The sequence below is a fragment of the Manacus candei genome, unplaced genomic scaffold, assembly GCF_025592945.1.
Source record: "Manacus candei isolate 608988 ecotype Guabito, Panama unplaced genomic scaffold, ASM2559294v1 h1tg000153l, whole genome shotgun sequence".
NCBI classification, from domain to species: domain Eukaryota; kingdom Metazoa; phylum Chordata; class Aves; order Passeriformes; family Pipridae; genus Manacus; species Manacus candei.
The window spans coordinates 2317696-2330795 of record NW_026138201.1 but is presented as its reverse complement, the minus strand read 5'-3'; the positions used below and the strand labels follow the sequence as shown (position 1 = coordinate 2330795).

The 13100-nt window shown below is 40.9% G+C and overlaps 1 protein-coding gene across 2 annotated transcripts in view; it reads right to left on the bottom strand.

Moving 5' to 3' along the window:
- SCUBE1 (signal peptide, CUB domain and EGF like domain containing 1) overlaps positions 1 to 13100 on the bottom strand; it is a 175173-nt gene that overhangs the window by 128899 nt on the left and 33174 nt on the right. For both annotated transcript variants that reach the window (XM_051772395.1, XM_051772396.1), the window contains exon 4: positions 2394 to 2528. In XM_051772395.1, the coding sequence (XP_051628355.1) occupies positions 2394 to 2528 (135 nt within the window). The remainder of the gene's footprint in view (positions 1 to 2393; positions 2529 to 13100) is intronic.

Here is a 13100-nt window from a genome sequence, read left to right as displayed (position 1 = left end):
AAGCAAAAGCTGGGACATGAGGGTTTGCTCTGACTTTAATGTCAGCCTGGCCTGCCACTGGTATAAAATTAGTATTTCTCTGTGGATCATTAATCCTTTTTGTCCACAATGTCCTATCATGAACCCCAACGTGGCTTTTAACCACAGCTGTGGGTGGGAGCACCCCACAAGACACCCCGAAACCCATGGGGCACAGGGTGGCTCTGGGGGCTGAGACAATTCCCACAGCAGCCACCAATTTTAGGGAGGGCACCTCACATCAGAAGACACCATTCTTTTGCCTGGTTAGTGCAAAAAGGGATGTGTTCCTCCCTCAGACCTGCTGAAGGGCTTTGGCAGGTAGAGGCCTTTGTGTGTGGACTGCAGTGCTGGCTGTGTGCTCTGCCTTTGTCCACCCCAGCCTTGTCCACCAACAGAGGTACAAGCACAACCAAACACGTTGATGTGTATTTTTGTGTTCCAACAGCTTCTGCAGCAGCGTTTACAAGTGAGACATACAAAAATAAGCAAACACAGATACGAAAAAAGCCACTTGCTTTCTCACCGTGTCTGTTTACTATTTGCAGTTCAGTCACCTCTGACAAGTGAAGGAGATCATTTCATCTCAGTTCCTGCCTCCAGCACACCCACCTGATGTGTTGCTGGGGGGGGATCACTACAGTGCAGTGTTTGCTGTCACTGTAAACTGACACTTTACTTCTGAAAAGCTACAAGCCATTTGTTCATAAAACACTTTGCAATCCCCACTAGTCTGTTTGGTAGTTTGCTTGGGGTTTTTTTTCCGATCTAAAATAACTTTAAGGTGTTGCTTCAAATTAAACATCCATGCCTTACATGACATTTTCTTCATAAACGAGTTAGCACAAATATATTTTCCCATGCATATTTATTATGTGCACACAGCAGTCAGCCTTCAAATCCACTCTCCCAGTCCCTGGGGCAAACCAGGAATCCTCCTTGCCATAAAAACTTACCCTTTTCCCTCAACAAAGAATAAACTTTTGCCTTTAGAGTCTCATTTTTCATTTATTTAATTAGTTTCCATCTCAGATAACTAAATTCTTTTTTACTACAACTGGGAATTTTTATAATGTGCAAATTGAAATAATGATTGTATCACAATACTCTTCAACTGGTTTTTATTAAGCCCCCAGCTACCATTCCTTGCTTTGTTGGCTATCTTTGTGTCGGGGTTACTTTACACTGGACAGAAATTTATGTTGAAAAGAATGACTAAAAGCTTATTAGATAACAACCCTTAAAATGCTCTGGTTGATGGAGCTTAACTGCATATTCTTGTCATAAGCAAAACACCTCAACTGCTTAAAACTTAATAATCATGCTAAAAAGTGGACTTGTGAGTGTATCCCAGGGATTCACAATTCTGAACATCCAAATTACTACCTGTCCTTGCAATTCTGTGCAAGCAGACACACAGTGCCAGAAATACATTTACATTTCTGAGATTTCTTGTCCACAGAGTGACTAAATTCATACCCTGTGTTCAAGTAGGGTTTTCTGGTTCATTTTAGTCCCTTGAAACAGCTCAGAACGGTTTGTGTGGCTTGCTGGAATTTACAGCATGCTTACATTGTTGATCACCAGTCTCATCTCGCTACTTTGTCATCCTGTATTGCCTACTGGGAAATGAGTTTGCTGGAATATATTCCCATTGCTGCCAGGGTCACAGAAGTCTGAATGAACACAGGAGTCCACTTAATTGCAAAGATTTATAGCTATGTTGTTTTCTTTTCTCCCTTTCCACTCAAACTTGTCTTCCATGTCTGACATCTATAGAAAAGGGAGAGCTGCTTGTTCTGGCCAAAACCAGCAGCAAACAAGGATCCCAGTTTTGCAGGGATTCCTTATTTCTCCCACTAGTGCACAGGCAACAGAGAAACAGTTTTCTAACCCACCCTAGGCCAGGGTACTGAACCAAAGAAAAGTGCTGTGTCAATACAAGATCAACCATGACCTGTCTGCAATGAAGCAACGAGTTACACAACTGGCAAAAAACCCCCACATAACCTTTATCATTTCCAGAAGTTTCATTTGGATTTAGGATGCCATGCTTTCCCAGCTGAAAGACAGGTGAACTGCTACGCAAACAGACGGGAGATTTTTAACTCCTGGAAATCTGAACATCTGTCTCTGCCTGCCCAAAGAGTCTGCTGTGCAAACCAAGCATAATTTCTGTGTCAAACTAAAGCCTTTTCCATCGTCTTATTTATGGCTCTGCTACAAGCTTGAGTAGCAGAGGAATCAATCAATCCAACCAACCAGGAGAGTGATTTTGGGAGCTCTGGGGATTAAAAAAACAGAACCAAACCAACAGAACTCAAACTGTTTTAGCATTTCTGACTGAACACAGAGTTTACACGCCGAGAACTTACCAATGGAGCGATGGATGCAGGTGTGCTGGTTATCACTCAGAAAAAAGCCCTCTTTGCACTGACATTCATAGCTGCCCATGGTATTTACACAGATCTGCTGGCACCCTCCATTGTTATCCAGACACTCGTCAACATCTAGAAGAGAGAAGGAAAAAGAAACTCAAGACAACCTACAGATTCAGAATATACACCTGGAGGAGCAAGGAAGCCATAAAAAGGCTAATGGAAACTACCCAAATGCCATCAGTTAATCCAAATTATCCCACCTAATTATTTTTCCTGCATCCCAGGCTTAAAGTTAACATAAAAAACCAAACAGTGGGGAGGGGAGTCCAGCTACATCTCCGTGTATTCCGAGCTGCAAATTGATTTCCAATGCACGATGAACATTAAAGTCCTAAAAAGGCTGTGACCCCATCTGCCAAGTGTGGTGTTGCACTCTGTCATTCCCACTCCACTTGGAAAGACATACTTCAGGACTACAGTAATTTTTAGCAGGGGTAGCAGGCAAACACAAAGGGCATTACTGGGTGAAAAGAGTCTTTATAGAGTCCTGTTCTTGAAGAGAACAGCATGTTTCAATTACTGGAGTCATAACCCCCTACTTTGTCAGTTTGTTTAATGTTGTTTAATGAAAAGAAGGCTGCTTAAATCTAAATGTTCCATGTCTGTATTGTCCTTTTAATAGGCAAATATATAAAACCACAAAGGCAGCATTAGCTACTGGCTGTTTTGAGGGTCTCTGCCTATCCCCCATCACTTCTCTTTGGCATAACAGTTTTTATGGTGGTGTGTTGAACAGAGACATGTGCTCCAGCATTGGAAAACCACTGCCACTAAGAGATACCTGACCCACATTCAACCTTGCAACTCTCCTGTTTTGCTCATAGCAGTGAATCATATCTGTTTTCTGGGGGTTTTTCGTTCATTTGTTTTTTGTTTGTTCATTTGTTTGGTTTTGTTTGGTTTTTTGTTTGTTTGTTTTTTTTTTAAGAGCAACTTGCCACTCGAAAATTTCATGTTTTCCTTTTTTTTTTTTTTTTTTTTTTTAAATGAGGACTCTTCAGCCATTTAGTTATTTCACAGTATGTGCCAACATGCCAGCAATTGAGCTGGTGTGCGTTTTGCTTTCATTTTGTTTTTTGGAGGGGGCAAAAAACCCAAACAAAGGTAAATGATTCACGACACCCAAAACCTCAAAAGAGCTGGCACAGCTGCAGCAGAAATTAATTCCTCCAGGACTGGCCACAACACACTAAGGTAAAACCAAGCTGGTTTGCTGGTACTTTTGCAGGCAGGGCCAGGAAGCTCTGAAAGGCTGCAAAAAGTCTGCCAGCAACTAATGCAGGAACGCCAGTGAGTTCCAGCCCCTTGCCTGTTATTTGTGCTGGGGTGCTGCCTGCACTTCATGTGACACAAATCAGAGCTCTTTCTCACAGAGAAAAAAAGCTCCAGGGTAATTACAGTACCCAGGGAAACCAGGCAGGCTCCTTCTGTCTTGAACTACAATGCAAGTGTGCAGACAGTCATCGTTTTTTTACTGACCAGGAAATGTTAAGCACTACTGCCTCAAATTTTCTGTATCAAAATCCCCCCTGCCCTCAGTTCTCACTCTTTTCCAGAAGTGAACGTTTTCATAACCCCCATCAGAGAGCTTGGGAGTGCACAGGAAAAGGAGAAGTGAAGACTTTCCTTGCCTACTGCTGCACAAGAAGGAAAGATAAATAAGTGCTCCCATTAGAGCCTTCCTCTGCCTTCCCAGCCCTGCTGCCCTCTCAGTGCCACTCAAACCTGCTCCCTTCAAAACAGCATGCTGGGATCTGGATTCTCCTCTCGGGAAGATCAGCTGAACACTTACTGGAGGAAGAAGTCTCAGCTGGTACATGTACAAACCCCCAAATTTATGCTACAAAGTACGAGGCCTTCCCAGAGCTCTGTTTATAATATCACAAATAACTCGAACAATTGCCTTCCAGCTCTAATGAATAATCTGAAACAAATGCAATGATTTATAAACATTTTTTTTTCTGCTCTTGATAGCAAATGCTGGTGGATTTACCACTTCCATAAAGAGACAGCTCAATTTACCACCAAGCCCCAAATCCATATGCTGGAATAAAATTATTACAATTGAAACTCTTTTAAAAAGCTTTACTATGAGGAATTTCTGCCAATTGTTTTCAATTACTTGACTCAAAATTATTTTAATATGCATTTTTGAAGAGAAGGACTTGAAGAAAGGGCACAGCTGGATTTAGGACTACTATATCCCTATCTCCATACTACATGCCTTCCAGTGGATCTTGGTTTGACAGTGCAGGATTAATATTTTCTCTTCTCAGGCCTCAGTTCTTCTAGGTCAGGTTTTTTGGAGCACTTTTTATTTCTACAGTTCTTAAAAGGTGCTTAGTATCCACTATACCAAGCAATCTACTGGACATCAATGCCTGGAAAATATTTATTGAATTATTTACTGCTAAACTGTCTTTCCAATGAAGTCACTTTATGATCAGTTTATTAGTAACTCAATTTAGTGAATAGGGTGAAATGGTGTTCTGAAGCTAGAAGAGAGAACCCCATCAACTCCAAGAAGCTCAAGCTTTGGTAGATCTGTAGAAATAATTCCTTCATGTTTCTGATTTTTTTCAAAGCTCACAAAAGAAAGAGCTGCCAAAGTGGCTTTTCCTTTCTTTTATTGTGCAATTTCACTCAAGTCAGATCAAGTTACCCAACTGAACCTGTAAATATCAACAGTGCATTGAATTTTGGACCAGATTTTCTAGAGATTAAGTTCCACACAAGCACCAAAATAAGTAGCCAGGTTTTCAATAAAGCTCTTCTAGATCCAGTTTGGTGGTTCTACATGTCAAACATGGCTGTTGGGTGTTTTGAAAAAACTGAGGGTGGATTCTCAGGAGCTTTGATTGTTGCCACCCTGGTTGACACTTTACACCTGCTGGAGACCTGCACTCCAGGGCCTAACTCTGGACACATGAAAAAAGTAATTTATGGGATAAAATCCCTTCGCTCAAACAAGTGAATCTACTTCAAGCCCAAACTAAACCTATTTTAAAAACCCATTTTAAAAACCTTTAAACCTTTAAAAACTGATTGAGCACAAATACAAAGCTCACTTGCTCTATTACTCTACTCATAATAAAAAGGATTCTTTTTTTATTTTTTCCCTAGAACAAACAGTGTGTCTTCTTTCATAACCTTCTGCACAAAATCAGCTACCACTGACCATTCAGGACCAGACTGTCTCCCTGAGGATGGCAGCCTCAAGGCAGCAGGGGCAGGGTTCCAGTCCTCTAAACTGGTGTATGGAAAGTCAAATCCATTCCCTAGGCTACTTATCTGACAAAGGTTCAGCTTGGCTTCACCCCCAAGTGTGATTCCTGCAGTACATCATCCACTGCTTACAGGAGAGCTGAGTCTCAAAATCCTCCTGATGATCCCATGGTGGGAGATTTCAACAAACCTTCAGAACCCAGACTCACAAAAGGATGGAAAAAGATTCTCACCTAAGCAGAGCTCAGGTGGTTATTCCACATGGCTGCTCCAACCCTCATCCTCAAAAAGAGGATGAAAAACTAGGAGGAAGCAAATAAACGTCCTCAAGCCATTCCCTGTAATGCCCATCACAAAGGGCTGCCCTGTGATTACCTTTGCCAAAGACAATCCTCCAGAAATCACTCATTTCCCACAGCTCTGAATTAGAAATAAATAGCTCAGATGACACCCAGCACAAGAATCAGAACTGCTTATACAGAATTTAGACCACAGTGACAAATCTGTGTTTCCAGGGAGGTGAGGGCCTGGATTCAGTGGCCAAGCATCACCCAGGACAAAGAGGAACAGAGGAAGAGCCAGCTCAGGGAGAGGCTGGGAAAGGAGAAGTATCTTTCAAAGGAGACAGATAATGGATGTATATATGCATAAATACATAGCTAGATCCATAGATCAGAAGCATTATGCAAATTAATGCAGATCTGAATTTGCATAAGACCTCTAGCTTTTTGGCCCACTGCCCTCACCTAATCAAACCTGTGCTCTGTACCCAGGTGAGATCCTCTAGATCAGTATCAAAGGGTAGGAAATATCACAGCTGATAAAGAAGAATGATTCATTTAATAAATAAACAAATGTTTTCAGTTTCTCATTTCATTTATCTGATGAACTTTCCAAACCAGCTTCACTGGTGCTTCACCCTGGTGTGGAGCAGAGCTCCCCACAGCATTTGGCCTGAAGAAGCTCTTGTGACAGTGTCCTACCTGGACACCACGGAGGGGGAAAGGTCTGCTGAGGGGACCTGAAACCAAAACCACCAGCAGGAAGACACAGAAAAGGAAACCCTACAGAGAGCCAATGCCAAGAACAGTCTGTCTGTCTGTTCACTTCCTCCCAGGTTCTTCTCTTCCTTCCTGCTGACACTTTCCTTCCATGTCAGCATCTTCAGCAACACTTAAGCCCCTGAGAAATCTGAGGCTCACCTTCAAAGTCTCCAAAGCATTTGGGAACCAGAGCACAATGTATTTACTGCAGCATCAAGACTTCTAAAAACAGGACTTTGACTCACGATCCAGGGAGCTGATCCTGCTATTTTTTTCCCCTCTAAGCTACTCTTTGACACTTTTGGAAGAGCTCTCTAAGATGCCTATTTTACCAGTGCAGAACACCATGACTGAGAGATGAACCACTGACAGCAGCACTACAGACTTTCCCTCAAATGTTAGCAACAAAACACCACTTGGGATATTTTGCATTTGTAGGGGAAATGATTAGCAACTAAAACTCAGACAATATAAGTGCCTGATTCTGGGACCATTATGTTCTGAATATTTCGAGTCAGAAAGCTGGCTGAAAATCTCATTTAAAAAAAAAAAAAATCACATTTCTGGATTTACTACAATCATAGTTATACCAAAATAACATGTAGCCCAGCATCTCTGACACTGTCCTGTAGCTGATACTCAAGAGAAGACTGTGGAGATGGGACAGAACCATTGCAGACATGTTCTCCCAAGTTTCAGCAATCACATACCTGTGAACTTTCCTAAATCACTTGCCAGACCATTACCCTGCTGGACCTTTCCTGGGTGAACTTCTCTAGTCTCTAATGAACCCAACATGATGGGGCAATGACTTCTGCAATTTAATTATGAGTTATATCAAGAAGACATGCTTTTGGTTATTTCAAACATGCTGCTTCACAGTCTGAGTGAAGGCCCCCAAACTCCATTATTGTGAGAAACAGTAAATATTCATTCACTACTTGCCTTTTCTGCATCTTTCTGGATCTTACAAATCCCCCTCAGCCTCGTACTGTCTCTCTCATCTACTCTGAGCCCTGAAGCACAGCAGTACACAAACAAGATAATCACAGAAACAATTCAAATGACCTCAGTACGTCACGCTTAAAACGAAAAGTGCTCTTTTCTAGGAGTTAACCTTCAATGACAGCAACATTTGGAACACATTCTTTTCACTCCTCTACTCCTCCAAGTACCATGATGCTCTCTTGGAGTGGGTGTCTTGGAAGATGTGATCTCATGATAGCCATGGAAGCCCAAGGAGTAAATCTGGCATGTAGGAGTAGAGCAAGTGGTATCAGATTAGAGGCTGCAGGCAGGTGCTCCTGCTGGAATGCTCATACAAGTGCTGACATGCTGGGAAGGCAGGGAAGGACTGAGGGGGCCATGGAAACAAGAATCATTGCTAATTGAACTGCTAAACCATCTCTTGTAGCCAAACTTCATATGAGCACACAGAGAGGAACACCAGAAGAGAGAGACATCACTACCTGTGTGCACAGTATTTCTATTCTCCAGCAGATCTGAAAGCAGCCTTCACCCAAAATTTAAAAGCTGGGCCCCAATTTTCTACTATTTGCACTATTTGAGGTTAGAATTCTACGTTCTGGCCCCTCCTTCAAGAAACTGAAAAATCTGGTGAAGAAACAGAAAAAGAACAGCCTTGAATCCAATGCTTCACTCATTACCACAGCTGCAGAAATATTCATTAGAGCCCCTGCTGAGAAAAGCTCCACTTGCAAAGAACACATCCTACAGTAATGAATGTTTACTGAACCAGACATTTAAAAAAAACCCCAAAACAGCAAAAACCCCCCAAAGGGTGAAAAATTATCTTTCCCCAAAAAACAAAGCGTATTTTACAGAAGGGAAGCATGAAGAATGCTCTTGGGTGATGAATACTAAAATAATTCTAAAATGATCAATGAACTGACCCCTAGAACCACTGTTTTCTTATCTACAAGGATCCAACACCTAAAATGATGGCCATCATCTGCCCTGGAGAATAATTCTGTCTTTTAATGGGCTACAAACCCCCACCACCTCAACATCCACCGACTGGGCTTCTTGTTTGCCTGAAAAGGATGCTTCAAATCACTTCTGCAGCTATTTTGTGACACACAGAGGAATTCCTTACATTTCACACTACACAAACACAGTGTAAATGTGGCTGGTAAAGGACTTTTTTTTGCTGTGTAGGGCACAGGAAATATGCATTTAATGCAACAGCTTAACTCTGCTGCATGTGCTACACCGAGTTCAAGTCTCTTGACAATATTTGTTTATTCCTTCCTTAAACAACTGGGCACCACTCTCTGCCCTCCCAAGCCACCAAAACCTTTTTTTCACAGCTTTTGGCACTTCCAAAATAAAAGCCCAAGAAGTCCCTTAAAGTGACATCTTCTATCCTCTCATTCCAAGTGGCAAATGCTGGATCAACAATACTCCATGAACTACTGGAGGGGAGTTAATTACAGACACAAACAAGCAGCAGTCTCCATCAACTGAAGGAAAAATTTGAGACAAGTTAAGTAAATTATGCAGTTTATTATCATCATGTCTCTTGCTTTGTCTTGTCCCTGGATATCATTACCTGCTGCAGGCTCAACTGAAGCAATACTCTCTATCCTTCTTCCAGGTTAATTATTGCTTATACCTGCTTCCTTTTACATCTACTTATAGACCCTGCCAGGATTAGGAAAATTCGATTTGGGTTAACTCAAAACTGCCTTTTTAAAAATTTTATTTATTGTTATTTTGAGGGTTTTTTCTTGCAAAAATGAAAAAAAAATTATTTTGCCACGGGTCAAGCAAAATATAAAATTTGACATGAAAAGTGAAACAGTATTTTCATCTCAGGTTGGGAATATTTTCCAGGTCTATGCAACATGAAGCACTTTATTCTGAGCTCTGGTAATAAAAGCCAAGAAAATGGCTGGATTAATGATTTTCTTTCCTATCTACCAGTAACACAGGTAGGGGACTCTCAGATTCTCACTCTCCATATGGTGAATACTTGAAGTATTCACTCTAATACTTGAAGTCCATTAAAACTGGAAGAAATGGGAGAGTCTGAAGCACAACCTTCAACACACTGAAATGAGAATTACAGCAGAAGCTGAAAAATATTGGCTCATTCAGGTACATTGACTTACACACATATCTAGTCATTAAACTTCTGGGGAACAGAAAAGTGCTGCAAATGTTTTGCAAGTGATAAAATTATTCCTGTAGGTCATATCAAAACAATTTTCCTGAAAGCACCTCCACTGGTGGAAAGGATTTTATAAACACAGCCTCAGTTTCTGAATAGTTTCAGTGAACGAAGGGTTCATTTGGCACAAAATGTTTGGGCAAATGGTCGTATTATGAAACAAGTTCAGCATTTCCACTCTCTTGAACACGAGCAACACAAACACCAGTATTTAGAACAAATATTTCCTCTGATTTCTCTGGACAGAAATGCCTGAAAACAAACTTAAGTGCCAGGAATTATCAACAAAAAACAACAGCAGTCAAAAAACCTGACTTCAGGAACATCATAATTATGTAAAGCAGGAATGAATTTAATAAGTTTGGGGTTGGCTTGGTAGTGCAAAGCCAACACAAACAAAGAACCCAAAATAAATCAAAACAAACAACCACCTTAACTCCACCTTCCCTATAAAATTCACCAGAGCTGCATATTCTTTTCCCCAGCACTTGGGAACACATAAATGGACATGTAGCCTGTGTGAAGGGACAAACTGGCCATTTGTTGGAATCTTTCTAATTGAAGCTCAGCTTTCTAGAGTTCTTCTTTGAGTTCTGACTTCGAATTGAAATAATCAAAGCAAAAGTCAGTTCATATCTGGGATATTCATGTCATTCCAGAGCACAAGAATGAGTTTTCATTTTCTTTCGAACCACCCAAGCCAGTGGTTCACTCAGAATTTACAGCTCACAGGAGTTCATCCAGTTATTTTTAATAAGTGAGTAAAATCAAGCCTCTCAGACTTGCCTAAGATGCTCATAGAGGGAGTTTCAAAGATTTCTGTAAGTACTAAATAACACTTTGGTGACATACAGACCATCTCAGGCCTACTAAAGCACAGGCAGCAAATACCATGACTGATATCTGGTGTGAGCACAGAAGTTTTGGTGCACTGGGATCAGAGTGCTCAGCATCTTGAACAACAAGCCCTAAATGACTGGTCACCCCCCAAAAATCTAATCCCACTAAATCACTATCGGGTCCAGAAACCATTCACTGCTGTCATACTAGTAATTTTTATGGAGTTTCTGCCTAATTTCAGACACAGTTTCTTGCTTATGTCTTCCAAATAAACAACAGAAATAATTAAATAAATGAAGTTTCTCAACTTTTTCAAACAATTCTGCTCTGTCCTACAGCACAATCCTGTATGTCTACTCCAGTCTTATTTATTTAACAAAGTATATTTTAAATACAGAACCAGAAAACAGATGGGATTGGCAGGGACCTCTGGAGATCATCCAGTCCAACCCCCTGCTCAAGCAGGGTCACCTGGAGCAGGCTGCACAGGATTGTGACCAGAAAATCATTCTTGCAGATATGCCCAGTGACTTTTTAATGAGTACTTATTATTGCTATTATTATTCTGATGCCAGCTACAGTCATCAAAAAAGTCATATTAAAACATACTACCATCAACTAGTCCATGTCCCTTCCTGCCCCTCTTTTATGCAAAACTACATCTTATGCTCTGATACAACTCCAGTAAGGAATGTGCACACAGGGAGTATTTTGAGATGCCAGAGAAGGAACCGGATTGAAGTCTGAAGGTAGGGGAAAAACAATCCTCTACCGTGGTCTTGTAGTTTGACACACACTTTCAAGTTTGCACATTGTGCACCGAAGTCAAAGGGATAATGTCAATATGCAGAAATCCATGGAAAGTGTGAGACAGCAAAGGTAGGGCTCTGTGGAAAGCTGAGAACCCTAAAATCTACTCAACAAGGAAATTTACTCCCAACTTTTCATCCAGTACTCATTCATGCTGGAAAAGAGTTAGGTTTCATCTTCTAATACACTGAGTAACCATGTAGCAGAGAGTCTTTTTGATGGCTGTTTCTTGGCTGTATAAATCATAATATTTATCATAAATCAGCCCTGCCAAGAACTGGCTGCATTCTGAGCACAGTACAACGACAGTGACTTTCTTTGAAATCAGAAACTTTGCTGCTCTCCACTTTGATGTCTTCTTGTAATCCATGTGAGTTCAGTGCTTTCACTGATATTTGCAATTTTAGCATGGGAAAAGACATCACTCCTTAGGGAAGGCTTGAATGGCACACACATCTGGCTGGGAAACACACCTATTATAGGCTGAAATCCTGCACTCTCAGGTGAACACACAGCCTCCCTTTTTTTAAAGTATGCTAAACATAATGTGGCTCCCAAAGCTTTGGTTATTTTCAATGTATTTTACAGTTTTTCCTCTCAATATAGGGCAGACTGGTTAGAAATTTGCTATTACGAGAAAGTTAAGATGAATTAACAAAAGATACAAAACTGACACAGAAAAGATGAAGCAGTAAGGACACAATATAAAACTCTGAGCTTTCTGAACCAAGACACTGCAGGCTTATCACACCAACTGACAGAGCATCTATATGGGATTTAACTGATTTAACTTACACATATAAACTTCACACTCTAAGCTGACCATTCTTTACTTTCCTGAGTGTTCCACATAGAGAAATCTTTACTGTGATTGATCACCTCCTCCGGGGAGTTAAGTATTAAAAAAAAAAAAAAAAAAAAAAAAAGGCTCAGACAACAAGAAGACTTGCAGAAACAAGAGACTGAGATTGATGCTGCTGTCACACAGCTCCCAGTTTCTTAATTTATTATGACAGTCTGAGAATCTACCTTCATAGCTGACAGAGACCAAGATTTATTCCACGCTTCTGATTATTTCCCCATACCTAACAATAAACCTTGGGCCCGTGCTGATTTATACTCTCACTTGTTTCGGTACTTCTCAGATCACACTGGTTTAAGAAAGCAAACATATGGCAAATTAACATGTAAAGAAAGTTATATCTCATTTAAACTCCAGAGATTAATGTGAGGTGACCAAACATTAGAGTACTTTTAAAAGGGAGAAACTTTCGGGTGCAGGAATAGAAGCAGCAGGCTCAGAAAAGCACCGTGTTCAGATTCCAGCTTCAGAGAGGGCTGGATATCAGACACCTTCCCACTAACCACAGAGAGAATTCCGTAGTTTTATTGGATTTTGGAAGATCATCAGAACTAACATATTATAAACCCATCTTGAAAGAGAGATTTAATTGAGTTCTGGGATCTCCTGCTACCAATTGCACCATGAAGACTTTCACAAGATCCAGGCAACCGAGTAAGAGAAGCAGG